At 39.6% G+C, this 25112-nt stretch overlaps 1 protein-coding gene across 2 annotated transcripts in view; it reads right to left on the reverse strand.

Moving 5' to 3' along the window:
- Positions 1 to 2270: 2270 nt before the first annotated feature.
- The window catches only part of cpn1 (carboxypeptidase N, polypeptide 1), a 50695-nt gene continuing 27853 nt past the window's right edge, over positions 2271 to 25112 (reverse strand). Inside the window, exons 5-10 of one of the 2 annotated variants that reach the window (XM_039776123.1) lie at positions 20542 to 20653; positions 20012 to 20151; positions 19769 to 19868; positions 19567 to 19685; positions 17278 to 17413; positions 2271 to 2554 (exon numbers count right to left, since the gene is read on the reverse strand). In XM_039776123.1, coding sequence (XP_039632057.1) covers positions 17309 to 17413; positions 19567 to 19685; positions 19769 to 19868; positions 20012 to 20151; positions 20542 to 20653 — 576 coding nt within the window. In that variant the 3' untranslated portion in view covers positions 2271 to 2554; positions 17278 to 17308. Of the gene's footprint in view, positions 2555 to 16709; positions 17414 to 19566; positions 19686 to 19768; positions 19869 to 20011; positions 20152 to 20541; positions 20654 to 25112 lie in introns of those variants that run through there. The other variant, XM_039776114.1, reaches the window with a different exon arrangement.

Raw genomic sequence — 25112 nt, forward strand, 5'->3', positions numbered from 1 at the left:
TGGGTGCTTCTTCCATCCCTTGACAGTGTACTTCCCAAATAATTAAAGATGTCCTTTTCTTCCAAGATGTGTTCTCCATTTTGTATTATTACTGGTTTAACTGTTAAGACATCATTCTTGTTTCCTTCACATTGACTTTCATTCCATGCATCTTGCACGTATAATCTAATTTGATCATTAGTTTCATTGGCCAGTCTTCAATGCTTGATGGACCTTACTTTTATTCTATGTTAATTAATATTGCCTAATTTTATTTATTAATATGTTTTGGCTTTTTCTGTTTCTTCATCCTGTAAACCACTTTGAGGTACATCATTTGTATGAAAATGTGCTATATACAGTAAATAAATGTTGTTGTTATCATCTGCAAATCTTACCAATGTAATCCATCTTCCTCTGACTTTCTCCCCGGACTCATTGTCTGTGCTTCCACAATTATGCTGTCAATGTAGATGTTAAACAGGATTGTTGAAAGTGAGCATCCGCATCTATTACCTCTTCCTATCTGACATGCTTCTGTCAGGCCATATGTAGGTCTTACTTTTTCCAAATTAGTCTTCTGTCCTAATTATTTACTCCTATGTCTCTCAATATGCCCAGCAGATTCACCCAATTTACTCACTCAAATGCTTTCTCCAGGTCCACAAAACAGACATATAGGACTCGAGATGTTTTTCACTCAGCATCCTCAGCACTCTGATCGCATCTCTCATTCCCCTTCCTTTCATGAGTCCAAACTGATCTTCTTCCATGTAGCTTTCTGCCTTTGTTTTATATTTTTTTTTTTCTATCAACTTTAACATTAGCTTTGACGCATGTAATAATAAGCTTATTGTTCTATGGTCTTCATGTTCTAGTATCCTGGGTTTCAATCCCACGCCTGCTTATCATCTGTATGGAGCTTGCATGTCCTTCTCTTGTCTGGGTGAGTCTTCCTTCTGATACTCTGGTGTTCCTCTCACATCCCCAAAGCCGTGCAGGTTAGGTTATTTGTCAGTCTGAGTGCGGATGTCTGCATGATTCTTCATTAAAAGAACCATAGACACATGAAATAAATTAATGATGTTATTGTACACAATCTAGGTGGATAGTGCTGGTGAGCTTGTTGGCCCGTTCTTGTCACAGTTGTTCTAATGATACCTGCGATGGATTGGTGCCCTGTGCAGAGTTGTTTCCTGCCTTTTTGTCCATTGCTGCCTGGATGGACTCTGGCCCCCCAATCCTGAAATTGGGAAAGTGGCTTTAAGAATGTTTTAATATATCAAGTAATGCAAATACAGATTGTTGAGGTACTATACAGGGTGTTCCAGATCTAATTATACAGATCCAGATCGTCTGGATGACTTTGATTTATACAGGGACGATTCCAGTTCGGCGCAAAGACGATTCTTCATGTCGTCAGTTTGCACACTTCTTGATGGTCCAGGATTTTTCAGGTGATTTTCTATTTAATAGGTTATAGCATAATGAAAATTGCATAATTAGATCTGGACCACCCTATAGAGGGCATATGTGTAAAAGGCAGTGTCACAACATTTCAATTTGAACAAATGAAGTTGTGTTATTCAGTTCAACATCAACAAGTCTGGCTTAACTGTTGTGTAAGGAGTGCCCCAAGAAAGATCGATTGAATCCATTTGAAAACATTTGTTTGATTGACTGGACATCTTGGTGTGAGTAGTTTGTGAAATTACTGAGAAATGAGTGAAGCAAATTGACGAATTAGAAATCCTTGCCCTCTATCTATCTATCTATCTATCTATCTATCTATCTATCTATCTATCTATCTATCTATCTATCTATCTATCTATCTATCTATCTATCTATCTATCTATCTATCTATCTATCTATCTATCTATCTATCTATCCTATATACACTGTGGGCAATGAGGTAGGCAACATTGGTAAGCGTGACGCTCCGTCTCTCTCCAGACTGTTATACTTGTAATGTAACTCAAGGGCATAAAAGCCTGTGGCACCCTGTTGGTGTTTTGTTCCTGGTGAGTCACCAGCACCTTATAAGAAGCACCAACTGTGAGTCTGAAAGGGACAATTAATCATCAAAGCAGTCTGCTACAGCTCAGTGGTAAGACACATCCTGTGGATTTTGTGGTTTTATTTGTATTGCGTGCATGTATTGTTGTGAAATATATATTTTGCAATTGTTACAATAATTATGTTTTGACTATTTTTTTCAATGTCATTTTGTTTATTTCATTATGGACACAGCCATATTGCCATTGTAATGAGACAGAAAACAAAGACAAGATAAAGGTTGGGGAATTCACCCCTTATACTTGAAAATAGCACTCAAAATATGAAGAGTAGACTAGAAGGAGTAGTCTCATGTGACTGAGTCCCAAAATGTGACTGAGGTTGAAACAGAGAAGTGCTGCTTTTATAGAGGATGGAGGAAGGAAGAGGCGTGTCTTCGGTGGTGTGAGGTCAGTGAGGTGGTGGAACTGGAATTCTATACAGAAACCGGAAGTGACATCAGAAGCGGAACTGGAGGAGGAGTTGGAAGTGAAATCAGGCAGATTTTCCTTCCGAGGATCTGTAGAGGAGATAGAAAAGGCATTAATGTGCACTGCCAGCCCTCGGTTTTGGCATAACAACATACAGTATTTAGGCCCATCGACTGTATCCTTTGTGCATGTGTGTGACACCATCATGCAACATTATGTTATTATCCCGTGTCTATATGGTGGCCATCGTTACTTTGCATCCTAATCAGTGGAGAAACAAACTACTTTCAAAAAACACTTTTCTTGTTTGGAATTTGTCAGGGAAATTACTACCTTAAACAGCTGAGATTAGCATTAGAAATGTCTCCAAGACGAACCAAGCTTGTGGGAGCCTGTCATGTGCATTCAGTTCACTGGGACAAGATTGGTGAATATAACAAAGCAACGATCTCAAGTAAGTTGGGTTCATTTGCACAACATTGTTAAGAAGCATATCAGTTTGTATCAATCAGAACACAGATAAATTACATAATTTTTATCTTTGTATATCTAAAGGTCCCAAAATAGTTAAACAGACCAAAAATCTTTGTCAAATATCTAATCATTAAATAGGACATCTTACTTATAACCCTAAAGTTAAAATGCCATATGATCTCATCTCCTTAGTAATGTGCTGGGTACAAATGGTACGTTATATATTTTTGTTAAACAGGTGTAACAGACAGATAGCAGCTCAACCCAGCCGGGACGCCCCTGAGATGGAAGGATGGAGGATGGGGGAAGGCAGTTTTTCTAGGACAGTGCCTCCCCAAAGACGCTAGATGACAGCTTCCCGCAGGGCAACATGGGAAATGCAGTTTAATAGCACAGCTCTGCTGGGAACCATGGGTGCTGCCAGGAGACGCTGCAGGAGAACCTGGGGTGTCATGTCATGCCCAGAAGTACTTCCGAACTGAAGAAAATTCAAGTTCTCCATCTGACCCAGCAAGTCACGTGGATGGAAGGATAGAAGCACTTCCGGGTCAGGCACTATTTAAAGGACTGTTGGGAACCAGAGTCGGGTGGAGGTGAACAATACTTGCTGGGAGGTGTGAAAAATGAAATATAGAGAGAGAGAAAGAGAATTGTATTCCATCCATCCATTATCCAACCCGCTATATCCCAACTCCAGGGTCACGGGGGTCTGCTGGAGCCAATTGTATTGATTATTGTAATTAATTGCCTGCTTATTGTGGCTGTGGTGCTTGCGGAGCACTTTTATAAGAAGAAAATAATTAAAAGGATCTTATTGGTGCTTTTACCTGGTGTCCTGAGTGTCTGTCTGTTGGGTTTAAAGGGGCAACGGTGACACCTAGCGTTCACACAGGCTGTCACAGTCACAAGTGCTTTACAAATTCATACTCCCTACAGAGTTCTGTCGGTAAAGAATAGGTAAATACTGTAAACGGACCAGGAGAAGGAAGGCTAAAATATTTGTCTAAAAACATATAAAAGGTCAAAAACAGGGCATTCAAAGCAAATGAAATCTTAGTCTGTAAAGGATTGAGGAGAAAACCAGAAAATAAACTGAGACTACCAACGACCATTAAACAAGCAAAAGATCATTGTCAAAATTACTCGCTTAGATCAAATTCTATTTTAACACAAAACACTTCTGTCTAAACTTTGTAAATCCAAAATTTTGGACGAAGTAATCTAACACGCCGCCATCTTGTAAAGTCTTGACCTGCTTACCTCACTTGATGCAGCTTCCTTTTGTGATGTGGTTAAAACCAGAAACAATTCAAAATCTGGAAGATGAAGCCTATTGCACCAAAGCCTAATCACGAACCAGAAAGCAAAGCCAGAGGGAAAACTAAAAGTTCTGAAATCAGTAGTTCGCGAGAGAGAGAAATTCACAGTAGGTTTGTTTGAGTTTTTTTATCTAAATCATGGATATGACTGAATCGCTGCGCTGGTATTTAGAGGGTTGCACTGTTGACGTAAGATATGTTGCCATCGGCAGTCATGTTGCTTGTCAACTGGGACCACTGTGGCAGTAAGGGGAATCATAACATGGAACCCATAAGAACACCTTAAGATACATTAGAGAATGCTAGTCAGGGCCACAGTGGTTGGCACAGCTGCCTCAGGAATCCAGTGTTCTGGGTTCGACTTCTGTGCCTGGTGGGTGTCCATGTGAAGTTTTTAATTTCTACCCCTCTCCACACCAGTTTTCCTTCCATATCCTCGAAGATGTGCATGTGAGAACTGGCCCTGTGTGTGTGTATGTGCTCTGCATTGGACTGGGGTCTGTTCAGGGTTGTTCCCCATCTTGGACGCAGTGTTTCTGGGATAGGCTGTAACCTCCTACACCACAGAACCGGATTAAGCTGTCTGGCAATGCCTGCATTAAACTTAAAATTATTTGAAGCTTTCATGAAGATGTTTACAGGTAGCTGCCTTCTCTTCATGTACCCATGAGTACTTCTTTTACAAAATTCTGAGCAGCTTGTCTTTCTCCACTTACCCCATAATTCTTTGCAGGAGGCATAAGTCATTGACTCTGTCTCCATAATGATTAGTCAGAGATGGATTAGTTTACTGTGATGGAGCCCACTCTGTGCCTACTGCAGTTTGCCAGTTCAAACCCATTCTCAGTAGAGATCTGTGACTGTGACTATCAAATGAACAAGGAATTCCAAATATACAAATGTGGATCAGAATATGTTAACACATGAATGAAGCAAGGTAACTTTAATTGGATTGAGACAGCCGGGATAATGTTAATTCTGACTACATTAGAAGAAAACTGTGACCACGTCCCTCATTGTGATGTACACACCTTCCCATGCTGCCTTTCTCTCTCTGTCTCTTCCATATCTTCCATAACTCCCTCCCTTCGTAAGGTCCTCACTGTCAAATTCCTCTCTCAACCCATGTCTCTTATTTCCCTTGCATACTGTAGCGTGTGGCCGGGGTCCTTGCCCGATCGGGACGCCTCCACAATTGGAGGCCCGGGGAGCAAGCGTGGCCAGAGCGTTACCTCCCCTGGGACGCTAAATGGTTGCCCCCCTGAGTTACAGTGGTGTCTCAGACTCCCGCAGGGCTCCATGGGAGTTGGAGTTTGGTGCAGCTCAGTTGGGATCCGTGGGCGCTGCCAGGGGGTGCTGCAGCAGGATCTGTTGAGCCCTTTTGGGCAGTTCTTCCACCACGCCCGGACATGCTGCTGGAAACTAGGTCCTCAAGCACCTGGAGTACTTCTGGGTGCAGTATAAAAGGAGCAAGCAACCACTCCTCAGAGAGCCAAAGTTGGGAAGAGGAAGACAAAGCTTGACTGGAGGAGTGGAGGAGAAGAGAAAGAGAAGGAAGAGTACAGTGGAACCTCGGTTCACGAATGTCTCGGTACACGTACAAATCGGTTTACGACCAAAAAGTTCACCAAACCTTTGCCTCGGTTCACGACCACACAATCGGTATATGAACAAACAGGTGCGCGAGAGAGAGTCACACACACACACAAAGGCGTGCGAGAGAGAGGCACACACACACACAGGCACACGCGAGAGAGAGGCACACACACACACAGGCGTGCGAGAGAGAGGCACACACACACAAAGGCGTGCGAGAGAGAGTCACACACACACACAAAGGTGCGCGAGAGAGAGGCACACACACACACACAGGCACACGCGAGAGAGAGTCACACACACACACACAGGCACACGTGAGAGAGAGTCACACACACACACAAAGGCGCGCGAGAGAGAGTCACACACACACACAAAGGCGTGCGAGAGAGAGGCACACACACACAAAGGCGTGCGAGAGAGAGTCACACACACACACAAAGGCGCGCGCGAGAGAGTCACACACACACACAAAGGCGCGCGAGAGAGAGGCACACACACACACACAGGCACACGTGAGAGAGAGTCACACACACACACACAGGCACACGTGAGAGAGAGAGACACACACACACACAGGCAAGCGCGAGAGAGAGGCACACACACACACAGGCACATGCGAGAGAGAGCACACACACACAGGCACACGTGAGAGAGAGAGACGCACACACACACAAGGAGAGAGAGTCACACACACACACAGACAGAGTCACACACACACACAAAGGCGCGAGAGAGAGACACACACACACACAAAGGCGCGCGAGAGAGAGGCACACACACACACACAGAGAGTCACACACACACACAAAGGCGCGCGAGAGAGAGACACACACACACACAGGCACGTGAGAGAGAGTCACACACACACACAAAGGCGCGCGAGAGAGAGACACACACACAAAGGCGCGCGAGAGAGTCACACACACACAAAGGCACGCGAGAGAGAGCACACACACACACACAAGGCGCAAGAGAGAGTCACACACACACACAAAGGCGCGCGAGAGAGAGGCACACACACACACACAGGCAAACGTGAGAGAGAGGCACACACACACACAGGCACACGTGAGAGAGAGTCACACACACACACAAAGGCACGCGAGAGAGAGTCACACACACACACAAAGGCACGCGAGAGAGAGGCACACACACACACAAAGGCGCGCGAGAGAGAGCACACACACACACACAGGCAAACGTGAGAGAGAGTCACACACACAAAGGTGCGCGAGAGAGAGTCACACACACACACGAAAGAGAGAGTGAGCGAGAGAGGGTGGGCTGGAAGCCTAAGGTAGAAAAGGCTTGTTTTTGTTTTCACTTCTGTTTACAGCGATTGCTTCGTAGCGTGCATTGTTGCAATGTTACTTTTCTTGGTTGTTTATTATTTTACAGATTTTTCAAATGTTCATTTTTTCCCCTGTGCTTAAAACTCATTAAAAAAAAGTGTTTTTAGTGAGCGGGTCATAAGGCTATAGCACAAATTCTTGCAGTGTTAGTTTTCTCTGTTGTTCAATGTTTTTACATTTGGTTTACTATTACGCTGTGCATTCTATGGTTGAATTAACTATATTTGTGCTTAAAAACTAAGAAAATATATATTTACATACAGTTCATACGGTCTGGAACGGATTCATTCTATTTGCATAAAATCATATGGGGGAAACTGCTTTGGTTCACGACCAAATCGGTTTACGACCAGAGTTTTGGAATGAATTATGGTCGTGAACCGAGGTTCCACTGTATTGTGTTTGCGCTGTGCTTGGGACTGTACTAGACTTGTGGGAAATGGAGGAAGGTAAAAAGAAAAAAAACGTGTGTGCCCTGAACTTGTGTCCCACGCTTGTCTGTGTCTGGGTCAGGCGGTGGTGTCAGCCTGCTGGTCCACCTCCTGAATTTGTCACTTGTTAATACAAAGCAAGCTGCTGTCAGTCTTTAGTTCTGCCAACCAAAATCTCATCACATTTACAGCAAGCCAGAGCTGATCGAGTCCCTCCTTTTCCTACAAACCATTCGACAATGGGACTGACTAGCTGGATTAAGTGAGGTCCAGCAAGATCATTTATGGGCCTGGCAAAGTGCCCATGGAAATAACCAACACTGATTAACTTGAGGAAGTTAAAGTTGTAACAGGGTTTCCGCTGGTGAAGCAGACAGAATATCAAGTTAGTCTCCATGTACTGCCTTTTCTGTTTCTTTCCCTGCAGCTGTACTCAGCTGAACATGTGGAGCAGCTTGTTTTATTTTTTATTTTTCCTTATCCATGCTCCTTCTTCATCTCCCCAATAATATGAAAGATATGTACAAAAGAGAAAAAAAAATAGATGGGCAGGCAGTGTGGTGTTCTGATTAAGGCTTTGGACTTCAAACTCTGAGGTTACGGGTTCAAATCGTGACACTGTGTGTCCATGATCAAGTCACTTCACCTGCTGGTACTCTATATTAGAAAAATTCAAAACAAGTGTAACCAATCGTATCTCAAATATTATAATTAGATTAGATGAACTTAATCCCATGGGGAATTTCAGATGGATACGGCGGCAGAAATATAAAAAAGTCACAAAAACTAAATACAGTCAATCAATCAATTGATAACTAAATAAAAATAAATAAATAAATGTACATTGTGCAGATATTTCAAAATAAATTTAAGTGCCTCAGAAAGAAGGATTGAATTGCCTGATGTCAGTGGGCAGAAAAGACCCCCAGAAGGACCTCTTAGCACACAGTGGTGGAATGAGCCTATGACTAGAAGCGCTCCAAGAGAGCGCCTCCTGGAGGGAAAGGAGGGGATTTTTCATGATGGCATCCAATTTTACCACCATACTCTTTTCTATGACAGCTTCTAGTGTGTCCATTATTAGTCCGGTGAAGGAGCAGCCTTCCCTGATTAGTTTGTTCAGGCATTGTGCACCTTTTGAACTCAAGTTGCTTCATCAGGAGACTGCAACGTAGAACAACACACTGGCTAATATGGACTGGTAGAACACTTCCAGCAGCCTTCTGCACACATCAAAAGACCTGAGTCTCCTTAGCAAGTAGTCTGCTCTGGCCCTCCTTATACAGTGTGTTGTCAGACCAGTCCAGATTGTTATTTATGTGAACACCCAGGTATTTGTAGCTCTGCACCACCTCCACGATATCCATCTGAATTGTTGACTGGTCTCAGAAGCTTCTTGGCATGGCTGAAGTCCACCACCAGCTCTTTTGTCTTGCTGATGTTGAGTTGCAAGTTGTTGTCCCTGCACCACAAGACAAAGTCATCCACAACCTTCCTGTACTCCAATTCTTCATTATGTATGCAGTCTATGATGGATGAGTCATCTGAAAATTTCTGTAAATAACAAGCACTGATACTGTGTCGGAAGTCTGCTGTGAAGAAGGTAAACAGGAAGAGAGACAGGACAGTTCCATGAGGTGCTCCTGTATTACACACCACCATTTCTGATGCACAGTCCCTCAGCCTCACAGTCTGCTGTGTGTTGGTCAGGTAGTCCATGATCCAGGAGATTGTGGGGGCATCAAGATTCAAAGTTGATAAGGCAGAATGGTGCTGAAAAATCAAAGAACATTATCCTGACTGTGGCGCCAGCTTTGTCAAAGTGGGAGTAAGCTCTATAGAGCATGTAGATGAAGGCATCCTCCACACCAAACTGCGCAGAATTCAGATGTTCTGAAACCAGGGGTCATAGTTTTAGGACCAGCTGCTCTAAGGTAGCCATGTAGTATGAAATAAAAGCAACCTGTCTGAAGTCCTTGGGAATGCCCTTTCTTTGGCACTGGGACCACACATGATGTTACCAAAAACTGGAGACCCTTCTGCAAATTCAGGGAAAGGGAGAACAGGTGCTGAAAGGCCCCAGAGAGTTGGTTGGCACATGTTTCAGCCCTCTGGGGCATCCAGTCCTGAAACCTTATTTATTTAGGGTTTTCCCAGCTCTCTCCTCACCTGATCAACAAAGACATTACGTCCAGGGAGTGGAAAGGGACTGAAGACCACAAGTGTGATGCCACCTTGGAAAGCCAAATTTAAGTGCAGGATAAATGAATAAGTCAGAGTTTAAAGGAGCTCCTGAATCCAAAACGTTTAGCCTCAATTTTATAAATCTAACTCTTGTCATTGAAGGTGGGTAGCTAGCACAAGATTCCTCTGGGCAGAGTGCAGAAAATGGCTTCAGGTCAGATCACCAAGCACTTCCCTTTACTTGCTTGCCAATCTTGCACTCAAGCCCAATGTTGGGAGACTGAGATCATCAACCATGTTGCCTGCCTTACACAATGGATCCTAACAATCAAATCCTTCTGAAAGAACATAGTGTCCTTTTTCCCTGAGAAAATAAAAAAAAAAAACTATTGCAAGTTCACTTTTGACAGAACCAGTGCTAGCTAGTTGATTTGGGACCTACGTGAGAAGTTCACACCCCTGTGGCTTTAGGTTCATCACCTTCTGGAATTAATCCAGAAGTGTGAACAGTCTCAGGTGTTCTGTGAAGATGGAGGAATGGTGAGTTCTTTAATGGAATTTCACATAAGCCGTATCAGACAATTAATGTGAAGTCCAACTATAATGAAAGGTCTTTCTTGTAGTGTCCATGCAATGTGTCCACAATCCTTTACCTTGCCTCTAATTTGCAACTATTCAACAAACAATTTATGTGTCCTCCATTCTCCTCACACGTCCATGCCATCTCAGTCTGTTCTTTGACTGCAACTCCTTGTGTCCCGATTTCTTAGTTGCAATTTTTTTTACTGTATCAACTTTCTGCGGTGGGCTGGCGCCCTGCTCATTTCATTTTGCAGTCTCAGCTAGCATCCACCCATCTTAATAAAGCGCTTGCACTATTCCAATTTCCATTTTTTAATGGCCAATGCAACTCTTTTGCACTTGTTCACTCACAGGCCATACAATTTAAACAGTTGGACACACTCCTAGACCAATCTCTCTTCTTTTTCTCTGCCGATAGCATTTTTGCACAACAAACAAAATGAGTAAAAGGATTTGCAGGTCTGAATGACGTTTAGTTAAACCCACTTTTCTTCAGTGTGTGAAAATCTTGGCCACACTCGTGGGTCCTGAAGCCAAACTGTGATCTCAAACAAGGCAGCAAGTGCACAACATATTACCTGAAGAAGCAAATCAATGTTTTGGAATGACGAAACCAAAGTCCAACCCTTAAAACTGTAGAATTATCACAACTGGACTTGAAACTAGGGATTCTTGCAAGATAACTCTCAACTAGAAATGAGCTGAAGCAGTTTGCCCTGCAGGATGATCAAAATGATTTCACCATGGTGTAGGAGTGTGACGAACAATTAAAAAGAAGGTTTGAGGCAGCTATTACAGCAAAAAATGGTGCAGCCTGCTGCTAGACACATGTGTGTGTGTGTGTGTTGCAGTGGGGAGCAGTTTATTCCTGAAATAAATAAAATAATTGTTACATTTGGTGATATTTTTTCTCTTGGGGTCCATTTGTCTATTATTAAGTTTGACAATCACATGCCAAATATACAGAAAGATTTCAAAAATTATACCAAACTAAATCTCTTAAACTGTCTTTGATTACATCTTATATGACACACGTGAGTCTGGGGAGTTTTTTAAGGTATGGAATAGCTGGTCTGCGGCTGGGAACTCAGGAACCCGTTTAAAATAAATAAATAATTGAATGGTCGGCTCAATCTCCATAGGTGCTTGCTCAGCTGCGGGAAGTTGGTGAGGTACAGTAGCTAAGGTGAGACGTGCCAGCAAATGAGGGTGCAACCTGTCTCAACTGCTTCATTGCACCCACATAGGCATATAAGGAACAGCAGGCACAAGAAAAAAGAGGAAACAAGCTGGGCAGGAAAATAGAACAGGACATTAAAGAAAGAATGGAATGAGAGCCATAGCATCAGGAGGAGACGCAGGGCAAGCCAGCCAACTAGTGTGGGGAAAGGCAGCACAGTCGTCGACCCTGTGACAGAGCGAAGGATCGGCGCTCTAGGAGCGGTTTGTCCCCACTGACTGTCCAGAGGAGTGGGTAACATCCTGGTGGAGTCCCCTTCCGGGATCCGAGGTATGAATAGGGAGCGAGAAGTATGACAAGAGGACAAACATCCCTGAGCAGTTTGGCTGATGCCACATGAGGCAGCCAAGACAGGGGGTCAGGTTGCTGAGGACCGGGTAGCTGATGTCTCCACCAGCTGAGCAAGTAATGGGTGAGCTGGTGAGACAAAAAGGAAGTTGTGCTGGGCTTGTCTAAGAGTGAAAGGCACATTGCCCCAATGACTGGTTTTACTCTCGTTTTTATTCTGGATTTTAACTTCACGGGCTTTCACCATTTTAAAAGGAATATTTATTTTTTATTGAACAATTTTAATTACTGCACAGTTTTTGGAACACAGTTTGCTTTAGGATTGTTTAAATAATAATAATAAATAAGCACTTTTGCACTTGTATGCACCTATTCCTTGCTTTGTGTGGGTGTCCCCATCCGTCAGGTACATTATCAGTGGTAGCAGGTTAAAGAGACCCCCTAGATCAATTGGGATTGTGGAGCCGGCCTGCACTATCACATATAGGTCTTGGAAAAGGGAAACATAGTGATATGATTAAGAGAGACATACGGTCACAAACACAGTTTCTGTTTGCGCTTGTAGTACCTGATGTATGACATCTCTTTCATTTCCGAGCCTCAAGTCCCATCTACTTCAGCCCGACCGACTATATGATAAGCCACCTTCCTGGAAGACAACAATCATTTGGTTAATCTGCTTTCGAGGAGGATGGTGGTCCACCAGCAGGAAGCATTACAAAACACTGGAGGTGTAACCTTGGCACTGCTAGCCAGCATTTCTTTCTATTTTCTTATATTAGTTTCATCCTGGACATTAAATGGCATGTCCCCCAGAGCCCCATTCCCTTTTCTGACTTTTTCATCTAATTTAAGATTTCCTTCTATAAACTGTACATAAATGTATACTTAAAAGTGCTTTTGGTTAGTTGCTAGAGGCATAAGGAGCACAGTTTTTGAAACAAAATTTATATTCAAATGTATTGATAATGTCTATATATGCTTATTTCTGCACAGTTTCACTGGTATAAAAATCTAGATAGCATAAGGCAACGCAAGGCACCTTAAGCATAGAAAAGGCGCTATATAAATAAAATGTGTTATTATTATTAACATAAAATTTTCAAACTCTCTTAATACAATTTACATTCAGTTTCTGGCACTGTCTCATGGATTGACAGAACTAATTTTGGATGTGTTGTTAGTCCACCACAGGGACCACTCACACAAGCACACATTCACACGGGGCTAAATTAACATCATAAATTCACTTGATACCTTAAGGGAAGACCACAATACCTCTGAGAAGACTGAGGGAAAACAGGGTATGTAGAGGAACCCCATTTAGATCTGTGGAGAACTCCATAGCAACACCAGTCAGGTTTGGGATTAAACCCAGGACACCAGATATGAGGCAACAGCTTTAAACACTGAAACAACGAAAGTGTTCTGCTATTGTACAGCACCTCGAGAAATTCTTTGCAAAATAAAAAATCTACCATTACTGCTTGTCAGAAATTCCTCAACAGCCAAGGTGAAGAAACTTAAATAATGCTGTTCTCAGATCTCTGGAAATTTAGCTGTTAATATTTTTTTAGAAAGCAGCAATCAACACAAAAATATGATGGAAAAAAAAAACATTCAGAAAATGGTTAGATGGAAAATTGTCTGGTATGTCCTGAAAATGAGTGCTCTACCCAATGTTCTTGGTACAAGTTTGCTCTTTGAATGGTTAACAAGGTTGAGTAAACATTGCAAGCTGTTCTTGAACAAGTTAAACTTTGTCACAGATGTGTGTCTTTCTTTGTGTGCTCTGGGGTCACTCACCGTCTGGTTTGCCTACAAATTGCTTAATTTTATTGACTGGGATTTTCTGTCCACCATCACATAATATGAATTCATGTCACCCTGAATTGGACTTCAGTGTATTTAATAATGACTGATTGAACACTATATGAATTTGCTCACTAATCTTAGCTGCACTCAATACTTAATTTATTCTGATTACCTCGTAAAAGCACATTTCAGCCAAATCAACAGCCACAGTGTAACTACCTCTATGAGGTCCAGTCAGCTTTGTGCCATCCTCCCTCTGACAATCCGCATCGTATCTGTCTGTAACACTACAGGATGTTATCCTGCATTCCACAATATTCAGAAAATGGCATTCTTTGCCAAATACATGTACTGCCTTGTTCTCGAACACTGCTACTGCGTCATTTTGTGGTTTACCCTAACCTAACCTAGATCTGCCCTTGTCCTTTTTAGGTCTACCATTAGATATACTTCACAACAACACCCAGTTATTCAATGAATTTTTTACAGTAATATTTGGCGCATTGCACAGCGATTGCTGTTTACTCTATTAGCTTTTCACACTGCTCTCTCTTCTTTTCAGTTAAAATTTTATTATGACAGGAAAAGTGCATTTTTTGCAGTTAGACTGAGTTGAAGAACTGTACCCCATTGTGAAGATAAGGTTTGTCTTGTAGTGAACCCATAAAGTAGAAGAGGCATTAAGTTAGTCTGCTGTTATTTTAACAACATGTCATTAAATGTATAATGTTAAAAATTAGTTCATTACTAGTATGTCGGACAGCAATATGTAAGGAACACAATGGTAATTTTTTAACAACAGAAATGAGATGCTCAGTGAACCATCTAATTGTTCACACCCACATTTAAGCACTTCACTCATGGTTGTCTCTAGATTCAGGGTCTCAAAAAACATAAAATGATATATAAATTACTGTGGTGGGCTGGCGCCCTGCCTGGGGTTTGTCTCCTGCCTTGTGCCCTGTGTTGGCTGGGATTGGCTCCAGCAGACCCCCGTGACCCTGTAGTTAGGATATAGCGGGTTAGACAATGGATAGATGGATGGATGGACATATAAATTATTTTTGGAAACCCAAGAACCATTTAGAAAAATTAAAAACAAAAGTCAAATGAGAAAAAACCGAAACACAATATGATGGCAAAACACAAAACGAACAAAAACAAATAAACTTTACAGAACTGCTGTCATAATGCTAAAATTATAAACAAACATTAAAACCAAAGTGAAAGAGCTTTTTTGGGAGAGTTTTTTTTCTTGTCTTCTTAGTGAGTCAAGGCTGGGAGGCTGTCAAAAAACAGCACCTGTTAAAGCCCATTGCTGCACTACTTGTGTGATTTTGGGCTAAACAAGAAAAAAATTGTCTTGTTGTACTCTGAATAACTATTCCATCTTATCCAGGGTCCAAACAAAAGGTTTTGTTTTTATTTTTTTGCATTTGCCACTGCTGTTCTCCATGTGGAAAATGAAGCTGCAAATAAATGTCTAGCGTGAAAAACACTTCCTCTTCCTGTTTCCACCAATATGCGCATGCTCAGTGTTTGCAAATGTAGGCGTCATAAGCATTTTTGGTCATTTTAGTGTGGGTATTTTTAGTATTATGATAGCTTCCTAATAGTAAGCAATTTCAGTTTTCATGTAGATAATCAGTGAATCCCCAAAGCAACTTACTGTACTTTTTAAATCCTATTCAGCACGTCAACAAGCCTACACATAAGGGAGGACACATGGTGGATTTAGTAGTCTCAAAAGGATTAAAAATTGACTTGAGGCAAGTCATGGATATTAGTATATCTGACAACTTCTGCATTTTACGTATTTACAATAATCTGATGTGGTGCTTGTCAGCCAGCAATGTAAACAGTAAGGTGGAAAACTTTAATGCTAATGTGACAGATACAAGTCACATAGTAGCTTCTGGAAAAAAAAAAGAACTCTTCCACTGTTAAAACATAGTGTCTGAATTTAAGTGAGATTGTCAGAAGGCTGAACATAAATGGGGGAAAACTAAATTAACAGCCCATTATGAAATACCAAAGTTGGTTTCAATGCAGCAGTCTATACTGAGAGACAGTCCTTTTTTTTATAAAATTACAAATGATTTTTTTCTCCAGTATTCTCATCACCTGGAATTAATTTTTTTCTGTCGGTCCTGGCTATATGACCATAGCATCAGACTTATCATTAAAGACTTAAAAAAATCCAAAATTAATAACTATGCTTAATCTATTACTTTGCAGTATACTGTATCTGTATTATTTAAGCACATATTGATTTATTCTTATTTACCATTTTTGGAATTTCATTTATTAATTCATATACTTCTTTATTTCTTTATCTAAAAACAAAAAGGGAATGCAACCAAATGTGTCTCAAAAGTTGCCTTGGATAAAACAGTAAATGCAATGTGGACATTTGACTGTTCCAATATCTGCTGCTCAGGCATGTTGGTGTAAAATACAAACAAAAATATGCCTCAAAACACAAGTCTCTTGGAAAACCTGGGTTTTGTGGTTCTCACTTGTGCAGAATTAAATTCTACTTCATTCCGCAAAGATTCAGTCTTACCCATGGGAGATTCATTCTGCTTGGTACAGAGGTGTGCCTCACAGAATAAGCCAAACCTAACTAGTTAAAAATAAATCAGGCTGATGTAATCCAAAACCGTGAAATGTTTTTGAGTCTTATTAGGTAACTAGGCTTGAAGGTATTGGACATGACCCACTACCAGTTCCTTTTGCAAATGTAGCTAATTTGACTTTCATTAAATATTACTACTACATTTTATTTATGACAATGTAAATATATGTTTTTTGTTCCTAATCTTTTGAATCACTAATTTTTACACAGGAAGAGCCTTTAATGTGAAAGAATAAAAGAAACACTGATGTGATTTTAAATACATTTTTAAAAATAGTACAATTATTATAAAGCATTTATATCAGAACACTCAAAACTTCACTTGGTTTTTACTAGAAATCTGTAACAGAAATTTTATTTAGGCTGATTGATTATTAATTCAGTAAGGTGATCTTGAATTACAAATCACATACAACATATGCCTTTAAAACTAGTAAAAGTTCAATTTCAAATGTAAATATACATGAAATCTAATGAAGCTTTTGAAATAAAACAAATTTAAAACATTCTGCCAATCAAACATATCATATACAGTAAATATTTCTTAAAGGTGTCTACAGTTTATTTCTTTCTGTAGGTTAAAACTCTACAAAATACTTAATGATAACTTTAATTTAGATTGGTTTCTAAAGAAACTGTACAATTTGTTATACTGACCTGAGTTCACACTGTAGTTTTGTGCAGTTTTTGTGTTCATTTTTTGCATAAATACATACTGTTTGTGTGTTGCATATAAATAGAACATATTTAATAAAATAATTAATTCTTGCACTTTTTCTCACTGTGTTTTTAAAAAGATAAATAATTCTGAAACAACTTCAAAGTTTTCAAATGCTTTGGTCCATTGTCTTTATCTGACCATTACTGCACAGTAAAGCAAAGTCGCTCACTCTGTCACGTTTCAGTCAACTTCCTTTCTCCTCATCTGGGACCTCCTTTTCCTGGAAAAATTTTGCCAAGTACGTTTTTGTTCTTCCCTGGACTTCTTTCCTTTTCGTTGGTGTCAGTTTTTAGATAAAAGTGTAGCTGAAATTTCAAAAGAAAGGAAACAGAAATCTATTAATTTATCATTAAAGGTTCATGTTATCCGATACTTATCTGATGTAAGAATATGAACACAATTATAATATTTATAAAAGCCATTAAGTATACAGTATAATAATGATATCAGTATACTTTTTAATTTACTTACTTCTTAAACCTGCTAATTCTTTTGTGTTCATACAAATTGCTTATGAACACTCTAAAATTACTTCAGGTTTTTTTGTTCAGTGACTTTTGTTTCACTGGTATGAGAAAATCCCCACATATGATATACCGTTTAACTCATCCTCATGTGTACTTACAAACAAAGTTCATTTTTAGGGCATTTTTGGACACCCTTATGATTAAGAATAAACCAATAGATGACTAAAGCAAAATGAATAGAAAGGCTTTAAGTTGCGCAGCTGACCCCAGAGGTTCACCTCCTAATCGGTTACAGGGGGTCAATTTTACTTCTTTTCACAAAATTTTGAAAAAATAAGGATGGGTAATACAGAAATGTGGAGTGTCATTTTATGCTATGTTGAGTTTGCTGATCACTAACGTGATATGTTACTCTTTACCAGTGAGCCTAGACCTCTAAGAGCCAGTCACACTCTGACAAAAAGGGACAAATTTCAAACATAGTGGGTATCATCTTAAACATATGTTGTTAAGTCTGATCCTTTACTAGGGATCAAGCCCTTTGTTGACCTCTATCAGAGGATGAAAAATGACAAAATTTTATTACAATTGAGAATATTAGGACTTTAAACATTTAAGTTGAAGCACACATCTTAATATTTCAAAAATATGAAGCAACTATTCTTGTTTATTATGTACTTTTACCTCATGAAGTAAACCATAACGTTTCTTAAGAACACCCCAGATTAGGATGGCTTATGCCAAATCAGATTTTTTACTGGTTGCAGGAGTCAGTCCTGGATTGGGTGACAATCTATTCTAGGGACAAATCCCTCACACATCAATATTATTTTTTTCTGCTTCTTTTAAAAGAACGGCACACTCTTAAGTAAATACCTTACATAAAACATTTGTGGATATACTGTATGTTACAAAGTAGGCTAATTGGGAATTTTTTACTAATTGATAGCTGTTCTATATTTGCTATGTTCAAAGACTTGTGGGGTTGCTGACCGCTACAATTTAAATATTAAGCAATAATAACTTGTCTACTAACAAGATGACAATTTTATAAAAACTGTGCTTACTACTTAAACTTCTTAGAGCTTAAAGTGGTCTATCTGCCTTTCATAAGTTTCTGTTTAAGGAATATTTAACTGTGGAGAATTAACAGCAGTTAATTTAAAGAATGCATATTAAATTTCAGAATTTTTCCTCAGTTTAACAAAACTACCACCAATTTAAAATTTCCAAATACATTCTTGGCAGAAAAGTAAGATTATTGGTACCATTGATGATAAAGCACTTCATATTTTACATGTGTACTGTTTTCATTGCAACATTCCCTACAATGTTTTTTCTGTGTTTAATAAGTTTGTCATATGGCTGTTTAAAGTCCAAATCCAAAAAACAGTTCTTGTTTCATACCTTTCACATATGTTTATGAAAATTTAAGAAAATCCTTTTACCTCCAAGGTTACAGCAGAGTTTTTAAAGGGTGTTGGTGTCAGGAAGGAAAACAAACTTTAAAAACATCTGCTCTGATTCCCAAAATGACTTGTATAAAGCAAAGGTGTGGTGCAGTCTTAAATATTCTGTAAACACCCAGTAACTTATTATAACCCCAAGACAATGTTATAATATTTTGGCTTGCCTTCTCACTAAGTGGTTGTTTCATTTACCTCTAGTTTCTTAATCTTCATGCTTTCCAGTAAGGCAATCTTTATGTTAAGCAAAAAATGGATAAATTTAAACATTTAACTAGTGCTACTTCTCAACTTTTATACTTTAAACTAATCTTTATCTAGACTTGTCTTTTCTCCACTAGTATGTAAAGAACAGATATGCTCAATTTATTCAATATTATTCCAATTAATTTTAAATGGACTTTATGTGCTATTGTGTTTCCTTTTGAAACATTTTGGTTTATGCATACATTTCTGCATGATGTTATTCCAAATAAAGATGCAGTAAAAATACAGATTGATGCCCTGATGCACCTTCTTACTTACTTCTGTGGCTTCAGCTGGGCCCACTGTTACTGTGTTGGTCTGAGACTTGTACCCTTTTGCCTTTGCTGTTACTGTGTAGGTTCCTGGCAAAAGAAGACGGAAGTAATCTCCAGCAGCACCTGAAAAATAAGTGTATGCATAGTAATTCAATTCCCAGCATTCAGCAGCTTTACATTGTTTGTATTCAACAGTAAGCATGTACCAGATATGATGTCATGGTTAATTCCATCCACTATGATAGTAGCATCCCTAATACCATTGTTGTTTTCGTCATACACCATTCCCTTAATACCTTGATGGACCTAAAATGAATCAAATTTTGTTATTTTACTTGTCAAATCTATGCAGTGTATTTTATCTTTAACTCTACAAATGTTTTACAAGCATTTGGATTTTCACATACTTTTTGAAACAGCTAATGTACAAAATGTAATACCTCCCTTACCTGTTCTATATATGAGACAAGTGCTTCCCTATTCCCCAGCCACTCTCTCTCTAGGTCCTGCTCTGGGGGAAACTTGTTGCAGCTCAGCTCCAGGGTGATGTCAAAACAATTGGTATGGAGATAGTTAAAATCCTGCATGCCTTAAAGAGGGAGATAAACATGTTTAAAAGTTATTAAAATTACATGAGAGTAATTATTAAATATGTACATATTTTTATTATATGTTAAATCACAATCATTCTATTACTACAATGAAAAAGCTATGTTCATTAATGACACAAAACATTTCATTATGTACCCATTTAACGCAAGGACAGGCATTTATTATTCAAAAGGAATACAACTTACAACAATGTAGAAATACTAATTTTTAACTACTATTCATAACAAAAATGATTTTAGGATTTAACATAATTGTGTTCTTTATAATTTCTTATTTTTATATGAAAATGTGATCAAAAACCATGATCATGACAGTAATGTTGTAAAGGACACAAATAAATAATGGAGAAAAGATCATAATACAGTACCTCGAGAAAGAGAGTACCAGCTGGCCCCATTTGTGATACCTTCCTCAAAATAATCTCCACAGTTCCAGCCTAAGTGCATCCAACCATGAGCATATGAGTAAGTCCTTGCCAGCTTGAATAAACCAAAAAAAAGTTATTTCTAGAAATTATGGTGAGTGACTTTTTAATCAAAATTGCAGATTTTATCATTTGTAGTTTGTTGTTTGTATCATTTACAAAATTTGTATATTAAATATTATTTTGACAAATTATTAATTAACAGCTTAACATCATGTCTTTAAGTAAAGTCATATTAGTAAATAACTCAAAGCTTTATTATTTTTTTATAGCATACATATTCATATACACTATCTAACATAATTTGCATTTTAAATGTTTTACAGTCTGAAACCCTTCTAAAGACCTAGGGATGTATTTAATACAACCGAATTCAAAACACATAAAGGATTTCAAACTGTGTGCTCCTTTGCTTACCCCATTTCTTTAAACGTGTGCTTAAATACCTATTAAATAATCACATTTTTTTCTGATGTATCTGCCATATTTCATACATATTTTGCTCACTACTTAGTTAAAAAAAGTTTTTTTCCCTTACTGTGCCCTTCTTAAGCCATCAATTCTACGTCAAGTGGGTTAGGTGAACTTGGACCTGATTCCTCAATTAAAGGGTACTATTATGTTATTCACAACTCCATGCCAGTTGTGATCATGATTTTACAGCTAGACTATATGATTTCATTTTTTTATTCCAACTAATTCCATTCTCAAAGCTGCTTAATCCAGTATGCATTGGGTGTATTAGGATGAGACAAAGTCTGACCCAGTAGTATGATGTGCAGGGCAGGAACTGACTTATAAATTCCTCAGAAACAAACTGTAACTTAATTACACTCTGCTTGCATTCATTATGAATGACCTATACTCTAAAATTGAGTATTGAGATTCAGTATATGGTCTACATGTTTGAGGGTTTCAAAATAAAGTCTATACATTTCAGTGTAGATTTTATGTGTTTCAGTACATAGCATAAGACTTCCAATATACACCGGAAAAGTGTCACTATATAGTGCATACATTTCAGTATATAACATATGTATGTCACTTTGGAGCATACACACTAATATACAGTTTATGTTTTTCAGAATGGAGTGTATGCATTTCAGTACAGAACGTACGTATCGTCATGAATGATTTATGCCCTAAGAGGCACTACACCGATTTCACCATTCAATTATTATTAATCACTTGTCCGCTTCCTGTATTTGCTTGCCTCACCATATTGTTTTTTTACATTAGCATCTGATGTGCTAGCTTGCATGTGGAGGTGCTCATTGAGATTGCCATTAATTTTAGCATGTGACATAAGCAGTGGTTGATGTTCAGAAGCCACAATTTGCATCAAGAGAGTTGTGTCTCCTGCATGTCTTTTGCTTTATGGATACCTTGTTCCTTTTGTTTATACACAAGTGTGTATATATATATATATATATATATATATATATATATATATATATATATATATATATATATATATATATATATATATATACACACAGTACACCCCTAAAATTCGCTGGGGTTACGTTCCTAGAATACCTGTGAAAAACTGTGAATTTTGGATGTGGTTAAAAAAATGCCTATTTTAATAGTTTAAACCCTAAATATGTCCCCAAAACACTTTGATTTCATTTCAACCTCAGCTTAATACATTACCTAAAAAAAGAATGTAAAGGTAAACCCGTATACTGTACAGTACTGTACTTATATGTCACCCGCAGTGCTAGAATGTAAAATACTGATGTTACCGCTATATATACTGTAATTCATGTGAGCGCATTTTCATTGCCAGAAGCCTTAGAAGGTGCAGGGCGTTTTGGTGGCATCTTGGGGCTTTAACCCTTAAACTGCCACATACTTGGAGGTTAATGCATCCCTGGACGGCAAATACATTTTTGCTGCACTTTACGTAAACCTCACAATTCACAAAGAAAAAGTGAAATTTTAATGGAACACATTTTTTTCATGCAAAGAGCATCACAACACTGATCATTTTACACACTGCTAATGAACTGTAAAAACTATTTAAAAAACTACTGGAACAATATGTACAAGGTGAAACTGACGCCATGGACGAAAATTCAGTAAATCACTGAGCCAACTGTGCTTGAACTGTCTGCACTCAAGCACATAGAGGTAAGCACTGATTCTGGCAGGCTAGTCTAATGCAATGGCTCAATCCCAGAGACAGTGAGGCTGTAGTGCTGCAGGGTGTCACGCTTGGGTCACAGAATTGCACAGAAACACAGGAGATTGTAGAGACAGGAACTTTATTCAAACACTTCAAACAAACATGTCTCTTTCAGAAGTAAAACGAGCCCAGTATGCAGTTAGTTCTCGATTAAAGAATAGACAAACATCATAAGGGAGCACAATGGAAGCACGACCCCCAACAGGAGCAGAGGATGTCTGGGGGAGAAGAGAGAAACAAACCAATCAGCTAAAAAGGACAGGTGCTGTTCAGGCTTTTAAGCATGTGTAGTGTCGTGTGAGAAGCATATCACGCGACAGAGCAGCCGCAAGTAAGCCCAGCAAGTAAGGGAGCAATGTGAAAGCAGTCTATCAGCGTTTTTTAAGAGGGTTTTTTTGAGGAGCGTCCGTGTCTTCTAGGGGAGTGTTCAGCCCCCCCCTGCTCACAAGGGGCTGGCAGTGGTCATGAGCTGGCTGCTCAACGAATGTACGGCACTGACTGATCAGCTCCTGCGTGCTCGCAAATAGCACTGGGAAACAACTATAACCAGATGTGGTGGTTTAAGGGTTAAGACGAACAAAACGGAAAACACAAGAACACTCAGTTGGAGATGCATCACAGTCAATCAGCAGCAAGGAGAAATGAATAACGCTGTAGTGGTCTGGTGCTGCTAAGATTCACACCGTCGAGAAGACGGCAATTTATTTATTTTTATGGTGGAAATTTCAGGCACCCACCCAACCTTGAGCCGACCCGCACGCACTCGCAAACAGAGACAAAAACAAGACCAAACCAGTAATCAAACAGCAAATAATGAATGTAATGAAAACAAATGAAATAAATGAAAACAACAATACCACCCCTATTCCCCTTACACCAATTACACATTAAATACAACAAAGCACAAACAAAACACACACAGTAAATCATGAAAAACGTTCATGAAAAACGGCAACGGATGAAATGTAATGATGAAAATAGATAGTCCAGAGATCCACATATTGAATGGGAATGTAGTCCTACCGCTAGTTCCTGAAATGGTGAAGACAGGTAGACAGGGTCAGGGGCGCTCCTTTCTTTGCAGGATGGCCATGAATCAACTTACAGTTCTCATGTACACAGTACACGAAATGATCCAGGACAGAACGAATAAGTACAGGTAACCCAACAGAAGGCAGACAGAGAGACAGGAACTTGAAACACAAATTACAAAAACTTTTTTTTTTGCTTTTGCTCACCACCCTCAGCAGAAGACCAATCACAGTCACTGCAAGGACTGCTGGGAGTTACAGTTTCAAATTCTATTGGCTACTTTCACCATCCCAACCCACCTTTTCCTCTACAGTTGCTTCCTGTTCTCTCTACAGTATAATATTGCCATGAAAAAAGACATAAAAATTGCGGAGGATAGTTGAGCTTTCCACTAACAATTATTAGATAGATTCTAAGGAAAAATCCGTGAATGACTGAGGCTGCAAATTCTGAATCGCGACTTCGCGGGGTTCTACTGTATATATACTGTCCTGGTTATGTTGGGGGCCTCAGGTAAAGGGCTTGGAAGCCCAGCCCTGTAGGGACCCGTGGCCACCGCCAGGCGGCGCCCCGATGCCGGTATATCCCGGGAGCCCGGCACTTCCGCCACACCAGGAAATGCCGGGGGGAAGACTTTGGAGGACACCCGGAGAGCTGCCGGGAGGACAGCCGGCACTTCCACCACGCTGGGGTGTGGCCAAGGGAAGAATGCCGGGAACACCTGGTGCTTGTCCGGGAATCATATATAAGGGGCCGCCTCCCTTCAGTGAGCAGTGGATGTCGGGTGGAAGAGAACAGAGCTGGAGAGAGGACTGGAGGCGGCCAGAAAGAAAGGCACAGAGACTGTGAGCCCTGGACTTTGGGGAATCGGTGCTAGAGGCAATGGGGTTTTGGGTTGCACGTAATTTGTAAATAGTGTAAATAAATAGTGTGTGGTGGAACTATGTTGTCCGTCTGTGTGTGTCCGGGTCAAAGTTCACAATATATATACACACAACAAATTTAAATGTGGTGTGTGTCTGATGTTTAAGTTAATTTTAGCTTTGAAAGGGTGAATGGAGATATCTGTGGATCACTTCATTGGATTCTTGTTAGCTTTTTACTGTTAGGCTTAAAACAGGACTTATTAGGGTATCACCACATCATTTTTGGGTCTCTCAGTTGCTACTAACTATCAGAATGCAGCAGAACTATTGTTTTCCTGTCAGATAAACCTTTTTGACATTTCTGTAACAGCCCTCAACTTGCAAAAGTACAGGGTATCTGAGCACAGCTGATGTCAGGCTATAAA

This window comes from Polypterus senegalus, chromosome 1 (assembly GCF_016835505.1).
Source record: "Polypterus senegalus isolate Bchr_013 chromosome 1, ASM1683550v1, whole genome shotgun sequence".
Lineage (NCBI taxonomy): Eukaryota > Metazoa > Chordata > Cladistia > Polypteriformes > Polypteridae > Polypterus > Polypterus senegalus.